The sequence below is a fragment of the Terrapene carolina genome, unplaced genomic scaffold, assembly GCF_002925995.2.
Source record: "Terrapene carolina triunguis isolate 2854851 unplaced genomic scaffold, T_m_triunguis-2.0 Scaffold93, whole genome shotgun sequence".
NCBI classification, from domain to species: Eukaryota; Metazoa; Chordata; order Testudines; family Emydidae; genus Terrapene; species Terrapene triunguis.
Genome location: NW_020664444.1, coordinates 150,836 through 174,977, shown reverse-complemented (window position 1 = coordinate 174,977; position 24,142 = coordinate 150,836). Strand labels below are relative to the sequence as shown.

The window sequence follows — 24,142 nt, the reverse complement described above, 5'->3', positions numbered from 1 at the left end:
CCGCGCGGCAAGGGGGGCGGTTCGTTAAGTTTCCATCTAAGCCAACCAGCCCCCTCGCCCCCTGGGGTGAAAACCGCGGGGTCCGGGCACCTGCCAGCGCCGCCTGCGCGTCTGCCGCGAAGGTCTCCAGGGACTTGGGCGCGCGCCGGCTGTGTCTGTCCGGGCGGCGAAACGGCTTTTTCCTGCCCATGGCTGGCGGGCGCCCGCACCTCGGCCGCCGCCTGACGTGACCGACCGCACCGGAAGGAGCTCTGCGCTGCGGCTCGCCGAGAGGCGCGTTTCCGCTTCCGGGAGCAATGGCGGCCTGGGCGCTGTTGCTCGCGCTGCTGAACGCGGGGCTCGGTGAGCGCCAAGGGGGTGGGATGGACCCCACGAACTGGGTTCTATGGAGTGGGAGCGGAACCGGGCCATAGGCGCCCCCTGCTTAACCACCGACCGCGCCCCCCCACTGCCGCCCTCCTCCCACGCCTGCCGCTGCCCGATCTCCCTCCTCCCCCGCGTGAACCCACGCGAGTCCCCTCTCCCCCACACCCACTCACTGACCATGCCCCTAGGGAAGCCCCCTCCCCCGCTGACTCCGCCACCGCAGTGAACTTCCTCTCCCACCCACTGACCAGGCCCTCTCCCCTCTTTCTTATAGGTCTCTTTACGTCAGCTGGTAAGATGAAAATCGTGGAGGAGCCGAACACCTTTGGGTGCGTGGCCCTGGTACTTCCCCATGCAGAATTTCTCTTGTTACTGACAGCAATTTGCTAGCCCTTTGTGGCCGCTGGGCACATTTACTTATATCATAGACATGCAGTTGGGCAGTGATAATCATCATCTTCCTGTCAACCTCCTTGGCCCGTGGTTTGCACCCTGAGCAAACTTGGCATTTGTCTTCACTGCAAAAAAAGAAGAAAAATGTGTTTTTACATCAAAAGAGCTCTTTCAGTGTAAAATCCTAGTGGAAATGAGGCAAAGGTAGTTTCTACTTTGATGTGGGAAGTTGAAATAACTGCTCTCTCATATGGGGTTTATCTTGACTAGCTACATCAAGGTTAAAACTACAGTGCCTTGCCTCCACAAGGATTTTACACTAAAGTAATTATCTTGATGTAAAATCACACTTTTTTGCTGTGAGGAACTAACCACCGCCTTGCTCTCTGTGATCAAGTGAGTGCCACACAAAGAGCTGCCTGCCTCCAGGTCACAAGTTCAGATCCCAGGGGTATTTCAGATGACACCTGTAGGTGATGCTGTTGCTCAGGCAGCTGGCTTTAAGAATTAAACCAAATCTAATCCGAACCAAATTTGAATCCAGAATGCTGAGCACTGGTTAGATTGGAAAGTAATTCATAGCGTTCTAGGAACGAGGATGGGGCTATTACCTGTGAGATGGACCCTGTGCCAATGGGTAATGAGACAAATTGAGTCCATTCCTTGAGATGTCTAAAGCTTTCCTGAAGGAGGGCAGGATGCAGTAGACCAGGTTCTCTCAAAGAAGTGGCTGTTTGGCCCTTAGGTAAGAAACCATGTTCTGACATTGCCAATGTATTGCCTTGTCTTCAACTTGCTGTGTTTAGGGAAAGGTGAAAAGGTCATGGTGAGGTAACTGGCATCATCTGGAGTCCCTAGATTTCTTTTATCTTTCAGTCTGTTTTCAGGTCTGTTGACACAGAAATGGCTCTGGTCCTTCTGCTTGGTGATTTGTCCCCGTGTGATTGGGTGTCCAGGTTGAAGATTTTTAGATGCAACCATGTATTCTGCTTAGGTGTGAGCATGTCTTGTGCTCATAGCCCCTTCCCTGGCTATCTGAGGCAGTACTGCCTTGACCCCCTTCAGTTTCTTCATACTGCCTGTGGCTGGAGTCAGACCTCTGTGTGGTTCCTAACCTCACAATCTCTATTTTGCAGTGACTTTTTAAATTGTATATAGTTAATTAGTATTCTTAGTATAGTGCTAGTTAGATTTAGTGTTAGTTAGCTTTAATTTAAGTATTTCTGTGGCGATGCTCTCACCAGGGATTAAACATTATCTGTTTTGAGGGGGAGCAATCCCAACAACAATCCCCACATGCATGCTCGCTATATTTAGGCAAAGTCCACTTCAAGGAAATTCAATTTCCAAATAGTTCACAAAATGCCACTCATGTGGTAAAGGATCTTCAGCTAAAGCAGCACCTGCTGGGGACAGGCTGGGTTGCTTTCACAAGGCTTGGGGCTCGATCACCACTGATAGCCTGATCTGACACTGCTTAGGATCCAGCTATGCCATCCATTCCTTTCCATCCCTTCCCCCCACCCTGCTTCCCTGTCCCCCTCTTCAGGAACCCCTTTCACAAGATACCGCTCCTCAAGCAGGTTCGCTCTCTACTGGCTTTGGGAGCAGTGGAGGCGGTTCTGATGGAACACCGGGGCCAGATACTTTTTGGTGCCCAAATCCAAGGTAGGGATAAGATCCATTCTCGACTTTTGCAGCCTCACCAAATGTATCAGATACACAGTGTTCTGAATGGTTACTATATTGACTATTCTCCCCACATTGTCTCAGAACAACTGGTTTGCTGCTCTGGACCTTCAGGACACATACCTTTAATTTTGCTGAGCCACAGAAAATTCCTTCGATTCATCATGGCGGAGTGCCATTTTCAGTACACTTCCTTTTGGCCTCTCTTCTGCCTCTCAGGTTTTTACCAATTGGATGGTCTTGGTCACATCTTCCTGTATTTGGATGACTGATTACTGAGAAGCAGGTCCAGAGAGGCGGTCCTTTCTCACATCAACACTATACTGCGCTTGCTCAACTGTTTGGATCTCATCCTAAGCACTAGGAAGTCAACTTTGGTTCCCCCTCATAAAATTGAGTTTATTGAAGCCCTAGCAGACTGTGAGTTTAAGAGCATCTCTGCTGACTGACCATTTTCAGGCAATTTGCTACCTTTGCCTCAGTCTGCAGTTGCAGCCTTCCATGACAGTTTGGATATGCCTGAGGCTCTTGGGCCACATGTCTGCTTGCATGCAGGTGGTATAGTTTGCAAGGCTGTGGCTTCACCCCCTTCAAATATGGCTCTGGACAGTTTACTGTCTGACTCTTCACCTCTTGAACAAATTGGTCCATCCCCCACCATTGGTCCTGGACTCCTTGCGATGGTGGATACTTCTGGAGAATGTTTGTCAGGGTGTTCCCTTTGTCTGGCCATAACCAACGAGTGCCTCCCTGATGGTCTGGGGAGCACATCTGGGGTCAGTGAAAGTTCAGGATGTGTGGTTGGAGCAGGGGCCTCATTGCATATCAATATGTTGGAGCTTTGGGCCATCTACAATGCATGTCATGCTTTTCTGGACTGTATTAGGCTCAGTGGTTCACATACTTACCAACAATACCACCATGTTGTATTCTGTGAACAGGCAAGGGGGAGCATGCTCCAGGATGCTCTGCCAAGAAGCAATCGGGTTGTGGTAATTCTGTGTCGAGGAGAGTATCACTCCCATAGCTGGTCACTTGCCCGGGGTCCAGAATCATCTTGCAAACCATCTCAGCAGGAATTTTTCCCATAGTCACCAGTGGTCCCTGAAGACAAAGGCCTCTGGGTCATCTTTGCAGCTTGGGCATTCTGATGATTGACCTGTTTGCTACAAGGGACGCAGAAAGTGTCGTCTATTCAGTTCTCAAGGGGGCCTCTGTCTGGGCTCCCAGTCCAATGCTTTTCATCTCAGCTGGCAGTTAGGTCTCCTGTACGCTTCCCCCCCCCCAATCCTGATTATCCCACAGGCATCCTCAAGCAAAAGGAGGATTGGGCCAAACTCATTCTCATTGCCCCGGTGTGACTGAGGCAGTGGTTGTTCTCTGACCTTCTTGCACTGTCAGTTCAGCCTCTTGTACCCCTTCATCTGTCCATCCTGACCTACTTACATGAGATTGCAGTAACACCCTACTTCCCGCTCTCACCTCCCTACATCTCACAGCGCAGCTGCTTCATAGATTCATAGATTCTAGGACTGGAAGGGACCTCGAGAGGTCATCGAGTCCAGTCCCCTGTCCTCATGGCAGGACCAAATACTGTCTAGACCATCCCTGATAGACGTTTATCTAACCTACTCTTAAATATCTCCAGAGATGGAGATTCCACAGCCTCCCTAGGCAGTTTATTCCAGTGTTTAACCACCCTGACAGTTAGGAACTTTTTCCTAATGTCCAACCTAAACCCCCCTTGCTGCAGTTTAAGCCCATTGCTTCTTGTTCTATCCTTAGAGGCTAAGGTGAACAAGTTTTCTCCCTAACTTGTTCATGGCTGAACGAGGAAGAGTGGTTTTTGGTGGCTGTTCAACAGGTCCTAGAATGGCATATTTGGCACACTGGAAGTGATTTTTAGTGCAGTCATTGGCCTGCAGACTTCAGCCGATGCTGGCTTCTATCCAGGAGAACTTGGAGTACTTCTGCACCTTCAGTTATCAGGCCTTGTGCTTAGCTCATTGAGAGTGAATCTGGTAGTGATGTCAGCATTTCATCCCCCCCATTCAGGGAAGATCAGTCTTCTCCAATGCCATGGTAGCAAGATTCTTAAAAAGGCTTCTTCATCTCCGTCATCTGGTCCGAGAGCCGGTTTCTCTGTGGGACCTTAACATGGTCCTAGTGACTTTGATGGGACCTCCATTTGAGCCCCTGGCATCTTGTCCATTTCCACTTTTGTGTCAGAAGACTGCAGTCCTGGTAGTGATAATCTACAAGGAGAGTCTGTGAGTTCCAGGCTCTGATGTCAGAGCCCCTTTATATACAGTTCTACAAGAAAAAATTGACTTTATGACCACACCCAAAATTTTTGTGTAAAGTTTCTCAGTTTAATTTGAACCAGGTAGTATAGTTACCGGTGTTATTTCCTAAGGCACATTAAACTCTGGAGAAGCAGCATCTCCATAGGTTAGATGTTAGATGATGTCTAGCCTTTTATTTGGACAGGATTAAACTGTCATGCTTGCCTCATCTGCTTGTGTCATATGCAGATCACATGAAGGGGCAACTGGTCTCTTCACAGATGGTCTCTAAATGGATAATAAGCTGTATCAAGACTGCATATGAAATAGCTTCGGCTACACCTCCTCAGTGAGTGCAAGTTCATTCTACGAGAGATCAAGCAATGTCAATAGCCTTCCTCAGTGACATCTCAATATTGGACATTTGCAGGGCTGCTATGTGGTTGTCAATCTATACATTTATGAACCATTATGCCATTACCTATCATCCAGAGTAGATGCAAGTTTTGATAGGGTGGTCCTGCAAACCTTGTTTAGGTAGACTCTGAGCCCCGCCTCCTGGGGTGCATATTGTTTGTGAGTCACCTAAGTGGAATGCATGGCTGCATCTACTCGAAGAAGAACCACAGTTACAGTAAGTAACCATGACCCTACCAGGGGTTCATGTGGCTCTCATTGAAGACAATGAAAACTGTAGGTCCTGAGGACCTTTGAAAATCAGACTACTATTATTCAGGTATATAAATATGGATTTAGGATCCAGGTTTGATGGTTTTGGCTGTTGTTTTCAATCTGACAGTCCTTTAGATGCTCAGATACTAGGGTGCTGGGGGACATATTAAATACCTAGATAAAAATATTCTAATTTAATCTCACTACAAATGGAAAACATCATTTTAAATTAGTCTAAATTATTTTAAATTAGTCTTTTTTTTCTTTTTTAAAAGATTGAACAACCCATTCCTACCTCAGACAAACAGGCTCCTTCCAAAGATGGCACCTTCCCCAACCTCAGGTGTGTGAAAATGTCTATTATATGTGACCATTTTTGTGACTATAATCTCTAAAAGAATCTGTGTGTGTGAGTGTGTAATTTTTGATTGCAGTTGTTTAATAGTAAGATAGACTTTGGTAGAAGCACTTGCCACAGTATAATATCTACATGATTAGTCTATGCTCTATGTTCTTTAATCCAATCATGAAAATGTTTCTTAGCCTTATGGAAGAATAATTTCTTCTCTGAATTTCACAGATAATTATTGGCATCTCAGATGCTACCAGTTAGTATTTATCACTTATATAGCACCTAACCTAGTCAAAATAATTTTCCTGTGTGAGTCTCTCTATGCCTCAATTCCCAGCCCCTAAAATGGGGATAACAGTGCTTCCCTACCTCCCTACCAGAATGTTTGAAGGATAAATACATTAAAGGTTGAGGCACAAAGATACTATGGTAATGAGGGCAAAATAAGTACCTTAGTTTAGGTTTCTTGGATGCTGATTGCCTTACACTCTGTGGAATGTTAAATCTGCAACATGTACACATACAATTCTATTATCATGATAACTCTGTTTAAATTTAACCAACCCATTATCCCTTTTGCAAGCCATTTCATTTTATTTTCAGGTCCTGCACATCTCTTCAGGCTTGCTGGCAAGTGTTTCAGTTTTGTGGAATCTACGTGAGTAACTGGTTTAGGTGCCTGACTGTATTTTTAGAATTGGCAATGATATAGGCCTTCATTTTATTTTTTAAAATCTGACATATTTTGTTTCTTTAGGTATAAATATGAGTTCTGTCCTTTCCATAATGTCACTCAGCATGAGCAGACCTTTCGGTGGAATGCCTACAGTGGGATTTTAGGGTGAGAAAATCCAGACTCTCTTCTTTTTATTTTAGTTTGTGAGTTGCGCTCTTTGTAGAGCTCTTGAAATCAGCACTTTTTAAATTAGCTATAGTTACGTTACCTTGAAAATGAACTAATCTTCGCATTAAATCCAAACACTGTTCTCTAAACTGTTTTCAGTTACACTAATGCCACTATCCTGTAGAAGCTAATGAGGTTGTAAGAGTGTAACTGAGGGCACAATTTGTGTGAAAGTGCTGCAAAATGTATCTTGTTAAACCTCTTCTAATAGCCAAATCATGGACTTTTAGTAAATCAGGCTCCTTGGCCATTTATTTTATTAATTAATAAATTCTTATTTGACTATAACATTTTATTCTTGAGACTTAATTTAAGAATACGTAAAATAGATCAATCTGGCAGCTTTCAACTGTAGGCGTCATCTAGTTCCTGCTGTTCTCATTACTTTATAGCTAATGTTGAAAATACAATGTTAGTGGCTATTGCTTTAAACTTAAAATTAGCTAAGCCATGAGGATCCAGAATTTGGAAATCCTAGTTGGTTTTAACATATGCCGAGAGTAAAATGTGAAAGAGGGCTCTAAAGGTAAGTATTCTTTCTAACAATCCTTTTCCCATTTGTGGATCACGTGTAGCATTACATCAACTGCTTGAGATTGCCCAAGAATGGGAATTATCCCATATATGGGATCATGTCTTTTAAAACACCAAATAAAAAGTCTTAAGGCAGAACTGACATAACTACAAAATGGAGACATTATAGTTGAGTATGAGATTTATTTATTGGACACTCTAAGAGCACAAAAATTAAGTGTATTCCATATCTTTATAAAGATTTTCCTTTCCACTAAAATAAAATGTTCCCCATCTCACAACCCCTGGAAAACCTGGGAAAGCTGATAGGACTTTTAATGTGTCCTAAAGGTCAACAAATTTGGGCTAAGTTGGACCAGTGGGGCAATAAATTCCAGTCTCTGAAGATGCCATATCTCCAGCTGTCTTCCATTTAAACCACCTATTCTGATGTTGAATGGCTTGGCTATTTATAGTTCCAGTGACATAACACAAAAAGACATGCAATTTGACCCCCAAAACAGACTGGAAGCCATTGTCAACTGCACATGACATGCATTTCCTGCAAGAAACACAAAATAAGTATACAGCCACAATTTACGTTAGCCAAGTTTTCATGGGCACTTTCTCCTTAAATCTCAGTTTTGAGTTGCATATAGCTCTCAAGTGTGATCTCTTGAAATGAAACTCCTTCTTGGTCTGGGCCTAGAAATAATTTTAAACATATTTAATAAAAGCCCATTCAGCCTGTCGAGTCAGTGCCTAGATCCAGGTAGAGGAGCTAGCATACATTTAATTTAAAAACAAAGACTGATTTAAAGGTGTCTGCCTCTATAAATATTTCCTATGTGCAGATGGGTAGAACGTGAGTGAAGAGCTGGTCTTCCCTGCAAGTAGGCTAGTCAGAAAGTCTGAGACGAGGAGATTACACCCAGAAATATAATGGGCCTTAGGACCAGACAGTGGCAGAGACTGGTTTGTAGTCACTCTTGTCAGCATCAGAGAGAATCCTACAAGCTAGCTGATCTGCAGTGGATTTCTAGACAGCAGTAGGGAGCCTGTGCCGGTGATAGGTCTTTAAGCTGTGAAGACCCAGAACCACTGAATTATTTGATTTGTCTGGAAACTGGGAGAGTAACAGAATTGTTGGAGAAAGGTCCTGACCTGAGAAAGTGTTCAGGATGCAGAGACACTGCACTGAACTACTGAACAAGGGTATTTATCCATTTCAGAAATATTTTTAAAGGACCATTTTAGTCCAGGATCAGATTCTTGGACTACAGGGGGGTTGGACTAGATGACCTCCTGAGGTCTCTGCCAACCCTAATCTTCTATGATTCAGGTCTACGTTCAAGACCTGTGTTTTCAAAAAGGCCTATGTTTCCCACACATCAGAAAGGAGCCTCTTTTTACGTATGCTGTAGTCAGTGCTATCTTTATTTGTTGTTTTATTGCTTAGATACTGTGGGGCTAGGTGCTTTAGAAATGTTTGAGATATTTTTTTTCAGGGGTTAGCAAAGCCTGGTTCTTTCCACAATCAAGGACTTTTGTTTCAGTTAAGCAAAAATGAAAACTGATGTCCCAAGAAGACAGATCTGGGCTTGTTTCAGTTTCACTTTAAAATGTTTATACATCATGAAAGATAATGGATGGACTAACTTGATGTTTTAAAGGATTTCTTGGACTGAGAAACAAAAGTGAGGATTTTACATATTTGACAATGAAAGCTACTGAGTATTTTTAAAGTGTGTGATTATTCTTGCTACTCAAATTAGATAATTCCAAAAATTTAGTATCTAAGTCCCTCTAGTTGTTCTGCTAAATGCCTTCAAACTCCAGGATACAGAAAATCTGTGTCTTGGAGATCGCAGTGCACCCTGAATGGGGTGCCACATCCTAAAAGGCAAGACCTTGCATTATCATGTAACACTAATATTTTATTTTTCTGCATTTGTGACCTCCAGTAGTTTGATAGGCGCCTTACAGATTGTATATGTTTTAAGATAAATATATCATATATGTTTGGTCCTGCTTTGAGCAGGGGGTTGGACTAGATGACCTCCTGAGGTCACTTCTAACCCTAATCTTCTATGATAAAGTTCCTGCCTCAGAGAGCTTAGTCTAAATAGACACCATACACATACAAACAAAAGGAAAGCTATGAAAAGCAAAGTGATTAAAAATTGAAGTAAAGTGTTGGTTTGTTAGCCCTACAACTTTTTTATGGTTCTATTTCCATGTCTTTTTCAGTAAACTAAGGGAAGGGAGTGAATGTGGCAGGCTGAGGTTTATGGGTTGCCCTCCTTTTACTATGTTTTTACATTTTCAAAGAGCTGTACAAATGTTATTTGTCAGGGCATGTCTGTGAAGCAGTAAGTATTATCCCCATTTTACAGGTGGGAAACAGAACAACAGAGGTGAAATGACTTTTCTGTTGACCTTACGGTCGCTGTTGTAAAGGCAGGCCTGCTCTTCTTCTCTCCCCAGATGATAAGGAAGTCCATGGTCTCTCCATGGTTTCATGCGGATCCACAAGGCATGGTTGCAATAATAACAGTGTTATAATACTGATGTATGGGCTCCAGGAGTTTGCAGTTGCAAAGGGGGTGATCCTGGCTATGCACCAGCATTTAAATGGGGAGGTCACCTCTATCTTAAATGACCTCCCAGAGTGGTAGAGTGAACATAGGTAAACAAACAGCTTGGTCCTGATATGGTGTGATGCAATGCAGTGTGGGAGAGCAACTGGAGGACTGCCAAGTCAGTGCGAAATACAGATGCATCCACAAAAACCTTTTTCTGCACTAATTCATTCTGAAATGAACTTTCAAAGTGGATTGTCTAATTTGCAATAATTGGCACTTCATTTGAAAGAAGAATTGTGTTGTATGGACCCAGGGCATTTTAATAAAAAAAAAAAAAAAAGAAGAAGTTAGTGTGAAAAAACCTTGGGTGGACAATCCCTAAGGCTATCCTCTGAGTCAGGATTCTATCCTGGCCCCCAACCTGGGTTGATTGTGAGACCACAGTTGTGACTATCATGAGTTTTATGGTCTAATAGGGAATATTTCATTTTAAATTAGAATAGGTCACTTTTCAGAAATATATTGTTAATAAATGCTTCTCTTCACTGACAAGTTTTGAAGAGTGAGCATGTTTTTGAGTTTGTATTCTTGTTTCACGCATCTGCTGACATACGTTGTTTGGGCTTACTCTGTATTCTGAGCAATTGAGAAGATTGGAGTTTGGTAATGCCTCTTTCAAACAAATTATTGATGACAAAATTAAAACCCTTTTTCAGTTTTATTTGGTTAAGAAAGTGTGGAAATGGTTTTGATACACGTCAGAATAACCGTAGTGCTCAGAAACTACTGTGATGGAGACTCTATAAGTAATTAAAGAACTCCACTGTGGTTATGAGATAATTGATCTGTGATGGGGCAGATCTGGGCAGTAAGAAAAGGAGATATTAAAGGACCTTCAAAAAATTGAAATTGATAAAGTGAATTTTAATACAGTGTTAGAGTATTTCTGTTTTTCTTACCAGGTTTTTAACTTTTCTCCCCAAAATTAAAAAACATGTCTTTTGAGCTGTTCTCTTTTTCCAGTATTTGGCATGAATGGGAAATTTACAACAACACATTTGTTGGCATGTGGATGAGAGAAGGGGATTCATGTGAAACCAAAAACAGAGAGACAAAGGTACAGTAATTAATCGTCCTGATGCCGTTAATACAGCTGGCATGTTTGTACCACTTTAAACTATTAAAGCCATTAATATACCATAGGACTTGAAAACTTAGATGGGGTTTTACAAATTGAGATCTCTTCCTGCCCAAAGAGTTCATGGTTTAGGACATGAAGTAGAAAAATGCAAGATGAGATATGGGACAACAGTTAGGAATGGAGGGTAAAACCAGGATAAAAGGCTGATGATGATGTTTTCACTCACACCAGTCTGGAGACTTTAACTCTTTCTTTTTGTTCATGCAAAATAGGATGTTCTGGTATTACCATTACCACTAGGGACAAATGCTCTGTAAGTTCCGCTATGGGCCACTGCTACATAAGAGGAGAGAAATAGAAGTTACTTGTGGGACTGGAGTTGCCAGCCACTACTGGATGACACATGTCAAGGGAGAGTGAACTAGGTAGTTAAACAGTACTTTGAGACCAAGTGGCAGAGAGACTTGTATGGGAAAAGTAGAGGGCCAGGTCACAAGAAGCATGTGCAGGTGAGAGAGGAGCAGAACAGATGTGGGCAGAAGGGGTGGAAGGTAAAATGAAGAGCAAATAAAGACAGTATAATTAGCTTTTGTCAAAAAGACAAAACTATTAAAAACACTTAAAATACATGACAGTTACATGTGAGCAGTTGCTTTTGCTGAAAAGGGATGTTACATGATTGTGAATGGAAAGGAGATGTCCAAAAGACTCTGAAAAGATGAGGTCCATACTATGTAAAAATCTGGGAACTCCTGCCTGAGACCTCTCTTCTCCCCTTGTTAAAATAATGTTTGCACTTCTCTAGGTCCTTTCCAGAGGTTAAGGAGCTTTACAAAATTAAGTCTCACATTCCTCTGTGACACAAGACAATAGCTCAAGTATCAGAGGGGTAGCCGTGTTAGTCTGAATCTGTAAAAAGCAACAGAGGGTCCTGTGGCACCTTTAAGACTAACAGAAGTATTGGGAGCATAAGCTTTCGTAGGTAAGAACCTCACTTCTTCAGATGCAAGTCTGAACCAAGGTTTCTGACTTCCAGTGCACTGTCTTACTGTGACAGAGTGCTGGGAGCCTAGAACTGACCAAGTACTCTGTCACTAAGGTACTACCTATTCCCCCCTGGAGTGGATTTAATTGGAGGGAGGGTGCTCAGTGGTTTAATTAGGCAAGAGGCTGACAAGCTAGTGAGAGCAACCAACCTGTCAGCTGGGAAGTTAGAGGACAAGAAGGAAGTGCAAGGGGAGTGGTTGGTAGGGGCTAAGGGAGGCAGGATCTCAGGATGAGGAGATCTGTCCCTGTCCTTCCCTGGATAGTGGGCTAAGGGGAAAGTTTCAGCTTTATATTGCTTCATGAGGCTGTACTGGTGAAGGGGAATAAAAAAATGGTGCTTATAAACTGGGAAGCATCCAGCCTGTTTGTGTTGATCCAAGGGGTGGAGAAGGGAGCCTATTATGCATGCCATAAGAGCATCCTTTCTTCCTGTAGCCACATTGAAGATATATTTGGCCTTCTAGTATTGCATGATTTCTAATATTAAGAATTTGAATCCTCCTTGGGATTTTGCTTGTAAAAGGTCATGAAACATTAAAGCTGAAAATGTAAAGATCATAATGAGCATCTACAATGCAGGGTAAATCAATATTCTCTGGAAAAATTAAAGGACATAAGAGCCTGGTGTTTAGTGCTTTTTACATTGTACTGCTATTGAGGAGACCTGGATGCAATTTTTCACTGTTCATAGGCTGGTAGTCCTTCAGAGGTGGGAGCATGCATCACTCAGTAGCAAATGCACCAAAGGGCATCTAATTTAGTGTGTGTCTGTTGGAAGTTGTGGTGACTTAGGTGGAGGAATCACTTCCCATTGGGAAAGGAACAAGTTTATTCCATGCTTTAAAATACCGTATATACTCGTTCATTAGCCCGTTCGTTTATAGGCCGACCCCCCAAGATGGTTCGGTAAAAATAGCAAAAACGGTATGACCCTTTCATAAGCCGACCCTATATTTCAGGGTTTGGCAAACTTTGGCTCCTGGCTCATTAGGGTAAGCCGCTAGCGGGCCTGGACGTTTTGTTTACCTGGAGCGTTCACAGGCATGGAGCCCCTCAGCTCCCAGTGTCAGCAGTTCCGTTCCCAGCCAATGGGAACGGTGAACCACAGCCACAGGGAGCCTAAGGGCTCCATCCCTGCAGACGCTCCAGTTAAACAAATCGACAATGTGTTAGATTTTCAATTCAATGATTCCATAGAGTTTAAAATCATCAAATTTTGGTGTAGACCTGTTTATAAGCCGACCCCCGCTCTTTGATGCATCACTTTTTTACCAAAAATATTCGACTTATGAACGAGTATATATGGGTAACTTAATCTGAAAAAGACTTCTTTCTTCTGCACTGGGTAAAATGATGGCAGCACTGAGAGCTGATTACAGTACTTGCTGGAATGCATCTATGCTCATGGTAAAATGGGAAGTTAGTGGTGTATGTTGGTTCTGTTCAACATGAAACTAGTGACTGTATTGTGTGTTTAACCTATTTCCTCTCATCCTTCTTTTTCTGCTCTTCAGGTTCTTCTTATTTGTGGAAAAAACAATAAGTTGGCTCATGTGTCTGAGCCGAGTACTTGTGTTTACTCTCTAACATTTGAGACTCCTCTTGCTTGCCATCCTCATTCTCTTTTAGGTAGGTAGGATAAAAAGGTCTGTGCATGTGTGAGAGGCAGGTGGCATTTTACCCAAGCCTTTAAGTTTAGATTTCTGGTTTGTTAGTTTGTATCATTACATCAATAAGAAGTAAATGTAACATTGTTTATTACAAGCATTTCTAAAGTACCATCACTATAATAATTGGGCACTCTTATCTGAGCTTGCAAAGTCCCTACGATCAACTCAATAGCATTTCTCTGTATGTAATGGGATAACTTTTGAAAACTCCTTCCAGTTAATTTCAGAATTTCAGGGAATGTTCAAGGCATCAATTGTCAGAACCCTATTTGATCTCGGGGAAGAGCAGAAAACCAAAAGGGGGAGATTGGGGAACAAAAGAGCCCCTGACAGCTTTTTAGCCACAGCCTCTAGCACCTCTACAATTATCTGTAGATCACAGAGCTAGTTCATGATTTCCATGAACACATTCCAGCACAACAATACCCATGCTCATGTCAGCTTATCCTCCCAATAGTGTAACACCTTGACATGCTGAATGACTTCTCTTCTGGGCAGAAAGTAATGGTGGTGGGGGAAAGGGAAATGGAGGGGCCTGGGGGGAGCAGAGAGAAGTGCACACAGCTGCTGGAATGTTAGGGGAAAACGGGGGACCCTCATATGGAGGGAGGGACGAAAGGAGCACACCATCTCTAGTGGGGAGATGGAGATTGGGGGATCTGATATGGGGGAGAGAGGATTGGGGGGCACAGAACCCATGCTGGGGGAAGGACCCAGGGAAGGTGGGGAATAAGTGTGCACACAGCCCCTGGCTTGGGGGCCAGAATGAAGGACTCCCTGAGAATTGGAGAATCAGACACCGCCCCTAGCATGGGGGATTTGGAATGGGGAGCACACAGAACTCCTGGTGTGGCGGGGGGGAGTTGATTGGAGGACCCTGGTATGAGGAATAGAGTTTGGGGGAAAGAGGATAATAGGATGCATGCTGAGCTGCTGGTATGGGGAGAGAATGAGGGACCTGGTATGGGAGGAGAGGGGGGTGGGGGACACACAGACCCTTGCAGGGAAGAGATTCGGGTGAATTACAAGGAATCCCTGGAAAAAGAAGGGGATGGGATGGTGGGCATACAGAGAGCTTGTGGGAGAGGGAATGGAGGAATACAAAGAGCATTGCGATAAATTCAGCCTACATAATCTACAAACAACACCTTGGTAAATTTATTTGTGTACAATAGCGTAGTTCTCTCATTCTCACCACTTCCATCCCAGTCTCCAGTTAGATAAGTCAGTGGATGCATTCATCAGTTTGGAAAAATGTCTGCATGAAGAGATATTTAATGAAATATTCCCTGAAGATAGTAAGAGTGAGGCTCAGCCCTAAGAGGGGATTACAGAGATAGTCAGGCCCCAGCCCTTTTGGGGTTTTGTAATTGAAGTCCAGCACCTTGAATTGGATTCATACTGCCACAGTATGCTGTGCACTCCAGCTAGCCCTTGGAATATGCCTCCATTTGGCCTTAATGGTCATTCTTAGATAGGATGTGTTTCAATAGTCTATAAGTGAGGAGGGTGCAATCAGGATCTCATCCAGCAGTGATGGGTGAAGCCTTCTGGACAGCTGGAGCTGGAAGAAGAGACCTTTGGTCACTGCTGCTGTCTGGGAGCATTAGACCTCTAGGGCCTGCTCCTGTTCCCATTTGAAGTGATTGAGAAAATTCCTATTGATTTAAATAGGATTGAGGAACAGGTCCCAGCAAGTGAATGTAGCAGTTTGTGGTCCCAGTGATGCATGTTGAATTGAAGCATTAAGCTGTTAAAACACACGCATAGCAGCATTAGGGTTACATTCAAATAGTTAATTAAGGAAAATGTAGCTGTTAGTATTTATGACAGCATTACTTTCCTTTTTTCAGTTTATCCAACGCTGACTGAAGTCCTACGAAGGAAGTGGGATGAAGCAGAGCAGTCTCTTTATGATGAGCTAATAACTGAACAGGTTTGCTGATCCATTCTGAGTTCTTGTTAAAGGACTGTCACTTTCAAATTACTGTAGTACTGGTCTGTTTTCTGCAGTTCCAGCTCTTTTTAGGATAGATGCTTTTATCCTACTATTGGCAAAAACTGTTAGTGCACTGCATCTAGCTACAGTTTACTGGTAATCACAAAACCTTGTAAAATAGCCAATGTAAATTACAAACAGAAATAGAATGGCTTTATGTAATGTCTTTGTTTTTCCAGGGATACAAAAAATTGTTGAAGGAGATTTTTGAGGAAGCAGGACTTTTAAGAGCAACAGAAGAAAAGGAGATTGAGAAAAAAAATAAAAAGTTAAAAAGTCTGGAATTTGAAACAGTGGAGAAATGCAATAAGGTATAGAAAGTAATTCTCAATGCTTGTCTAAGAAATTTTACCAACATGGAGTTAATCACCATCCTTCTTCTGTGTGATTGAACTACTGGGTTCTCAGCCAAGCTGCCTATCTGTTGTTAGGATTCAGATAAAATCTACTCCCTTGGTTATCTTCTGTTGCCTAAATAACAGTATATTTAAAAATAAATAGAAATGGCAAAACTTATTTTAATACTGAAAATTGGAAACAAACTGGCATTACTGAATGCCTTTCAAGGAGATATTAGGGGGTGGTATATGGGAAGTAGTTTGGATACCTAGGTGATGTGCATTTTAGACATACTTTCATAAACTGGGGTTAGAATGGGATTAAGAAGCAGAAGGGAGTTAGTGCAAGTGGAAGGTGGACCAGAGCCTTGTGGCGGATAGGTACTTGGTAATCATATAATATACACAGGTTTCAGAGTAGCAGCCGTGTTAGTCTGTATCCGCAAGAAGAACAGGAGTACTTGTGGCACCTTAGAGACTAACAAATTTATTAGAGCATAAGCTTTCGTGGGCTACAACCCACTTCTTCGGATGCATATACACACTAAGTCTTATTATGCTGAAACATTCAGGCCATTTTACAAACAAAAGGCCCAGTGGTTCATATCATGTATCCTTTAAATTCTCTGTATGTGTGCCTGTATCTACAACTATATATGTATATACGCATATGCGCTGCAGCAGAATTTACAGGGCATGTTAGTATGAATTAAAGGCAAGCACTGAGCACTAAAATTGAAGTGCATAATATGTCTGGAGAGAATACATTCAGCCTAAAAGTTCATGTGCTATGGTTGTACCCTCTCATTGATGTGCTGAGATTCATTGACTGGGCTGGAAGGGTAGTCATAGATTGCAAAGCAAGAAGGAGACCACTGTGGTTATCTAGTCTGACCTCGTGCATAGCAAAGGCTATAGAATTTCACCCATTAATTCCTGCATCAGGCCTAATAACTTGTGGTTTAATTAAATCATCTGTCTTAGAAAGATATATGTGGTCATTTAAAGGAATGGAGAATCCACCACCTATCTTCTTGGTTTGGTCCAGTTTCATGGACGGTGGGTATAATAGGCCAGGGGAGGCTCTGCCTCCCCCGGCGCTGCCGTGGCAGCCAGACACCCCCTCCCACCTCCTGTTGTAGGGTTTGGCGGTGAAGGGTTTTGTTTTATTATGCCCCATGCAGGTTCCGGAACGGCTGAGGAGGCACATACCGCCTCCTCTGCCACCCTGGAATTTGCATGAGGCATACCAAAAGCATCTTAACAGACGCTTTTCCTCTGTGTGGGTTGGGTCTGGGGAGGGGAGGTACAGCGTGGCTTTAGCCAGCCTGGGGCTCCTCAAGGCTTCTCCAGGCTGGGGGGGAGCGCTCTGGGCTGCGGCCAACCCGGAGCACCTCTAGCCGAGGCAGGGAGCACTCAGGGCTTTGACCAGCCCAGGTATCCCATGGTGGGGACGCTCGGGGGGGGGGGGGCGGGGCGTCTGGGGGCTCTGGCTGTGGGGAGGGCGTGGGCGGAAGGGGTGGAGCCAGGGGCTAGCTTCCCCAAAGGGGGGCTCCACCCACTGTCCATGTCCAGTTCTATTAAAAATTTGAACCTTATTTTCAATTTTAATTTATCTAGCTGGTGATGAATATTATGGGATTCCAGCCTTTCCTTATAGCAGTGGTCTCCAACCTTTTTATGCCCAAGATCACTTTTTGAATCTAAGGGCAACTCAGGATCTACCCTGCCCCTTCCCTGAGGCCCTGCCCCGCTCACTCAATCCCCCTCTCTCCATTGCTCGCTTTCCCCCACCTTCACTCACTTTCACCAGGCTGGGGCAGGGGGTTGGGGTTCGGGAGGGGGTGCGGGCTCTGGGCTGGAGCCGAGGGGTTCGCAGTGTGAGAGGGGGCTCTGGGATGAGCCTGGGGCAGGGGGTTGGGGTGCTGGCTCTGGGAGGGGGCTCAGGGTGGGGCTTGGGGTGCAGAAGGGGTTATGGCGTGCTGGCTCCAGGAGGGGGCTCAGGGATGGGGGTTTGGTTGCGGCCTCCAGCTGGGCAGCACTTACCTTCGGTGGCTTGACGGTGGGCGCAGCGAGGCTAAGGCAGGCTCCCTGCTTACCCTGCCCCCACACCGCTCCTGGAAGGGGCCAATGCGACCCTGCAGCCCCTGGGGTGGTGAGGGCAGGAAGCATGTGGCTCCGCACACTGCCCCTCTCTGCAAGCACCGCCCCTGCAGCTCTCCTGGCCAATGGGAGCTGTGGGGGCGGTGCTTGCAGGCAGGAGCAGCGCACATAGAGGGAGACCCCTGCCTCCCCGGCTGCGGGGCTGCAGTGGCCACTTCCAGGAGCGGTGTGGGGGTGGGGTAGCCTTAGGCAGCCACACTGCGCTGCCGCCGGAGATCGCGATCGACTGGGAGATCCTCTAGGATCGAACAGTTGATCGCGATCGACCAGTTGGTGACCACTGCCTTATAGTTTAATTAGCTGTTCATTAAAGCTTCTGTAGTTATGGAGTAGCCACAGGTCTTCAGAGGTAAAACATTTGCTGCCGGGTTGTCAGGCAGCAACTTTGAGACAGAGACTAACCCTGGAACAGTGTTTGGGAGAGAGTTAACAGTTGTAGTGCTATAAAAATCTAGTCAGAGGGCAGACCTGAGGTGTTTATAGGGAAGGAGTTCCTGGGCTAAGTGCCTGATTCATAGTCCCAGACTTCAGTAGAGGAACAGTTGGAACCAGATGCTATGGGTAATATCTATCAGAAACACAGGCTGTCTTTTTGTATTGCTGATACTTTGTCCATAAGAACTGCCCAAAGGTCCATCTAGACCAGTATCCTGTCTTACGACAGTGGCCAATGCCAGGTGCCCCAGAGGGAATGAACAGAACTGGTAGTCACCAAGTGATCCATCCCCTCTTGCCCATTCCCAGCTTCTGGCAAACAGGCTAAGGACACCATCCCTGCCTATCCTGGCTAATAGCCATTGATGGACCTATCCTCCATGAATTTATCTAGTTCTTTTTTTAATCCTGTTATAGTCTTGGCCTTCACAACATCCTCTGGCAAAGAGTTTCACAGACTGCGTTGTGTGAAGAAATATTTCCTTTTGTTTGTCCATCTCTTTGATGAACCTTGTGCACAAGTTAAACAGCCTGTCTTTGGAACTCTTACACCATAAGAATGGTCTGACTCAGTGCAGCCAATGGTCCATCTAACCTAGTATCCTGTCTTCAACCAATGTCCAATGCCAGATGCTTCAGAGAGAATGAACAGAGCAGGGCAATTATCAAGTGATCTATCCCCTGCCGTCCAGTCCAACATCCAGTAGTCCAAGGCTTAGGGACAACCCAGAGCATGAGGTTGCATTCCTGACCATCTTGACTAATAGCTGTTAATGGACCTATCCTTCAGGAACTTGTCTAATTTTTTTTTAATCCAGTTATACTTTTGGTCTTCACAACCTCCCCTGGCAACAAGTTCCACAGGGTGACTGTGCGTTGTGTGTAGTAGTACTTCCTTTTGTGTGTTTTAAACCCGCTGCCTATGAATTTCATTGGGTGACCCCTGATTCTTGTGTTCTGTGAACGGGTAAATAATACAATCTGTATTCACTTTCTTCACGCCATTCATGGTTTTATAGACCTATATCATATCTTCCCTTCATCATCTCTTTTCTAAGCTGCGTAGTCCCAGTCTTTTTAATCTCTCCCCATATGAAAGCTATTCCATACCCCCCTAATATTTTTTGTTGCCCTTCTTTGTTGTACCTTTTCCAATTTTAATATATCTTTTTTTGAAATGGGGGAACCAAAACTGCATGCAGTATTCAGGTTGTGGGCATACTATGGATTTATATAGTGACATTGTGATATTTTCTGTCCTCTTACCCATCCTTTTCCCAATGGTTCCTAACAGTCTGTAAGCTTTTTTGAATGCCTCTGCACATTGAGCAAATATTTTCAGAGAACTATCTACAATGACTCCAATATCTCTTTCTTGAGTGGTAACAGCTAATTTAGACACCATCATTTTATTTGTATAGTTGATATTATGTTTTCCAATGTACATTACTTTGCATGTATCAACATGGAATTTCATTTGCCCTTTTGTTGCTCAGTTACCCAGTTTTGTGATATCCCTTTGTAACTCTTTCTGTCAGTTTTGGACTTAACTATCTTGAGTAATTTTGTATTGTCTGCAAATTTTGCCACCTAACTGTTTTACCTTGTTGTCCAAATCATTTATGAATATGTTGTACTGGGACCAGTGCTGTTCAGATCCCTGGGGGACACCATTATTTACCTCTCTCTTTTCTGAAAACAACATTTATTCCTACCCTTTGTTTCCTGTCTTTTAAGCAATTACTGATCAATGAGAGGACCTTTCTTCTTATCCTGTGACTGCTTATTTTGCTTAAGAGCCTTTGGTGAGGGACCTTGTCAAGTCTTTCTGAAAGTGAAAGTACACTATATCCATTGAATCACCCTTGTCCACATGTTTGTTGACCCCATCAAAAAATTCTCATAGATTGGTGAGGAATGATTTCGCATTACAAAAGCCATGTTGACTCTTCCCCAACAAATCGTGTTCATCTATGTGTGTGATAATTCTGTTCTAAACTATGGTTTCAACCAGTTTGCATGGTACTGAAATTAGGCTTACTGCCCTGTAGTTGCCAGGATTGCTTCTGGAAATTTTTTTTAAAATTAGTGTCATATCCTCCAGTCATCTGGTAAACAACATTCCAAACATGTTTTTTTTTTCCAGTGGCTTCCCTTATAACTATGTTTGGACATTTTATACTTGATGCAAACTGAATTTTTCAGTAGACATATGTATTTGGGCAAAACATATTGTCCATTTTATAAATATTTTTTATTCTAGGAGTACAAGAAACTTTCTAAAGAAATAAAAAGGCTTCAAGATTTATTAACTCAACATGGTATTGTGTATGAAAGAAACTCAGGTAAGTTCTTTGTGTAGTTCTACTTTCTCATTCTTATCTATTTAGAATGTGAATACTCAGCTTTCTCTTTTTAAATTAAAAATATTGTTAAGATCAGGATAAACAAATAATCTTCTATCGGAGGGGGTCAAGCACTACCGTAAAGCATACTGCATGTGATTTTGACTGAACAGACCCTTGACTGTGAGACCTTGTTTAAAAATATATGTAGGTTTTTATTGGTGTCAGCCTTTACAATGGGACTGTGGCTGCTTCCACTTCTATTTTGGTATACTTTGAGCTTCATTCTCTGATTCTTCCTCCCCATGCTAAGTGTTAATGTCCACAGCATTCGAGACTAATATTTTCATCTCATTTCTCCCAACTGCACACCAACGATAAAATCTGCTCCCATGAGTATGTGAACTGTTCTCCTTTGGTGTGTGTAAAGTCTCCTGCTTCATACCTCATTCCACTTTTTGCTGGTCAGTTTCTCCCCTTCACTGGCCTCCACTGCAGATATGCACCACTTGTCCCATGCTACTTCCTGGTGTGAAGAAGAGAGCAATAGCAGGGGGGTGGGTCCTGTCTGTGAAGAAGCAGTCTGGATTTATTCCAGGCAAGTTCCAGTCTCACCCTGCCTCCCAGCAACCAAGATGCCTCATTCTTCTCAGTGCTTGTTCCCCTCTTATCATGTCAAATTCCAGTCCTTTAGTTAATTCCCTAAGTCCCTCATGATGCCCCTTGGGTATTTAGCTTCCTAAGGTGCACCTCTTTGTAGCCTGTGTGTTCAGAGATTGGCATCTCAGTGAATTATTAGGCTGTAACCTAATAACTAGAACTGAGCAAGTGATATATTTGCATTTTTTAGTTCTTTTCTGTATGAGAAACTTTCATTTTCATTATGTGAAATGAGTAACTTTTTTCAGGGGGAAAAATTTTTGTGTTGGAATGTATGCAGATTATAGATTTTGCTAATTAATATCCAGTTTAAACTATTAGTTACATAAATTACACAGGATTTCTGTTCACTGACTGGATAACTTGTGTAGCCATATAGAGGAGAATTTGAATTGTATATTAAAGAGCAAAAATCACAGTTTGCATTGGATGACTTATTGTAACTTAACATCAGAGGGGTAGCTGTGTTCGTCTGTATCCACAAAAACACAAGGAGTCCGATGGCACCTTGAAGACTAACAGATTTATTTGGGCATAAGCTTTCGTGGTTAAAAAATTCACTTCTTCAGATGCATGGAGTGAAAATTACAGATACAGGCATAAATGTATATTGGCACATGAAGAAAAGGGACTTACCTTACAAATGGAGAACCAATATTGAAGGCCAATTCAGTCAGGGTGGATGTGGTCCACTCCCAATTGATGACGAGGTGTCAATACCAAGAGAGGGAAAATTGCTTTTGTAGTGAGCCAGCCACTCCCAGTCCCTATTCAAGCCCAAATTGATGGTGTTAAGGGAGGGGTTGGCTCACTACAAAAGCAATTTTCCCTTTCTTGGTATTGACACCTCCTCATCAATTATTGGGAGTGGACCACATCCACTCTGACTGAATTGGCCTTCAACATTGGTTCCCCACTTGTAAGGTAACTCCCTTCTCTTCATGTGCCAATATATATTTATGCCTGTATCTGTAATTTTCACTCCATGCATCTGAAGAAGTGGGTTTTTAACCATGAAAGCTTATGACCAAATAAATCTGTTAGTCTTTAAGGTGCCACCGGACTCCTCATTGTTTTTGTAACTCAACAGTATCCTATGACTTATTGTGACTAAGTAAAATCATGTGAATTGCAGCTTTTATTAAGAAAAGTTAAGAAATAACTGATATTTTACAATTAAATATTTCAGCTGAAAATACAAGTGCTGAACACATCATTCATAACGTGGTGACTGCAAAGCCAAGTGTTCTGAATGGCTCAAAGGCTCATGAACACCTACGGGGAGACACAGGCATTTGGAATGACACCTTTTAAAGAAATTTGTCTATATGAACTTGATATTTATCATCCAGACTAAAATATTGAGCAAATTGGATGTATATCATACTACTAAGACAATTTAACAACCCTTTGTGAATATTTCTAATGCTCTATATTCTTGCCCTAGGGCAATGAGAAGAGAATGTTTGAGTTAAATTCTGGTACTGCCATTGCAGACAGCTGTTGAAGTTCAGTTTACAAGGTTGTTTAAGTTGTAAAAATTCTCTTTGTTGAAACTGTTACCAACCATTGGTCTGCAGACTCTACTTCTCCAATCTCAGTTCTGTGCTGTTTGCTTTGATCAACTATTGCACTAATTAGAGTGAAAGGTAATTGGTTGTATACCCAGCATCTGTATTTCTGCCTGATGTGGGGGGAATAGTTTTGTCCTCAAGTTTGGACGGATTAGTAAACTTCTTAACCGCTGATAGCAGGGGCAGCTTATTTGCCTTTGTGGGAAGGAGTAGTTCACACTGTACTTCCTAATCCTGTAGGAGCACTGATGAGGCTAGAAGGATGGAGTGATGTGGAACCTTTAGCCAGAGATGAGCATGTGAGCAAAAAGCAAAATCAACCTTCTAGTCTTTCAGGTAGATTATATACAGTATACTCCTATTTATCCAAAATCCGATTATCCAAACCTCTGCATTATCCAAATCCCTTCCTTGTCCCCCAGCATGAGATATATGCCCTCTGCAGCATGTATTTTATGCTGGAGGATAAGGAAGGGATTCAGATAATGTGGAGGTTTGGGTAATAGAGCAGACACTACTAGCCAGGACTGCAAGAACGATGAGCCCCCGGCTGCAGAGAAGACCATCCTGCTGCTGAATGGGCCCTCTGCAGCACCGCTGTCATGGGAGTGAATGGGGCTAAGACAGCAGAGATGCAGAAGGCTCCCTGTGCTGCCGCAGTGCTGGTGACACGCCATCCCTGCAGGCACAAGGTGCAGTGGGAAGGCTGTGGTCCTGGTAGGGCAGAGCAGAGACCCCGGCAAGGACTCTGCCCTGCTAGGACCACAGCCTTCCTTGCGCCTGCAGGGAATTGGGTGTCACTTGTCCTGTGGCTGCACAGGGAGCCCTCTGCAACCTTGCTGTCACAGCAGCGAGTGAGTGGGGCAGAGCAGAGACCCCTGGCCAGGACTGTGAAGAGGATGACAAGCCCCTGGCTGTGGAGGAGGCCACCCTGCTGCTGAATGGCCTCCTGATTATCTGAACCAAATCTGCAAAAAGAACAGGAGTACTTGTGGCACCTTAGAGAGTAAC

General features: G+C 43.5%; 2 protein-coding genes across 3 annotated transcripts in view; one reads left to right on the top strand and one right to left on the bottom strand.

The window, feature by feature from the left end:
- TSR3 (TSR3 ribosome maturation factor) overlaps nucleotides 1-268 on the bottom strand; it is an 11,072-nt gene extending 10,804 nt beyond the window's left edge. The window contains exon 1 of the mRNA XM_024215577.3: nucleotides 91-268. Within this exon, the coding sequence (XP_024071345.2) occupies nucleotides 91-190 (100 nt within the window). The 5' untranslated portion in view covers nucleotides 191-268. The remainder of the gene's footprint in view (nucleotides 1-90) is intronic.
- Nucleotides 245-24,142, top strand: GNPTG (N-acetylglucosamine-1-phosphate transferase subunit gamma). 2 transcript variants are annotated; one of them, XM_024215575.3, is made up of 11 exons: nucleotides 245-342; nucleotides 641-695; nucleotides 5,681-5,748; nucleotides 6,361-6,415; nucleotides 6,515-6,598; nucleotides 10,783-10,876; nucleotides 13,462-13,576; nucleotides 15,471-15,553; nucleotides 15,796-15,927; nucleotides 20,816-20,897; nucleotides 22,747-24,142. In XM_024215575.3, exons 1-11 carry the CDS (start codon nucleotides 297-299, stop codon nucleotides 22,869-22,871), a joined length of 939 nt encoding a protein of 312 aa, XP_024071343.2. In that variant the 5' UTR covers nucleotides 245-296; the 3' UTR covers nucleotides 22,872-24,142. The 2 variants fall into 2 exon arrangements, with proteins under 2 accessions (XP_024071343.2, XP_024071344.2); XM_024215576.3 differs by having other exon boundaries at nucleotides 291-342; nucleotides 641-658.

What these genes read in the sequence shown, in the direction of transcription:
- GNPTG (XM_024215575.3), top strand. Translation starts at nt 297, where the DNA reads ATGGCGGCCTGGGCGCTGTTGCTCGCGCTGCTGAACGCGGGGCTCG. An exon ending in GAGGAGCCGAACACCTTTGG is followed by an intron (nt 696 to 5,680) that starts GTGCGTGGCCCT and finishes CTTTTTTAAAAG; the next exon opens with ATTGAACAACCCATTCCTAC. An exon ending in TGTGTATGAAAGAAACTCAG is followed by an intron (nt 20,898 to 22,746) that starts GTAAGTTCTTTG and finishes TAAATATTTCAG; the next exon opens with CTGAAAATACAAGTGCTGAA.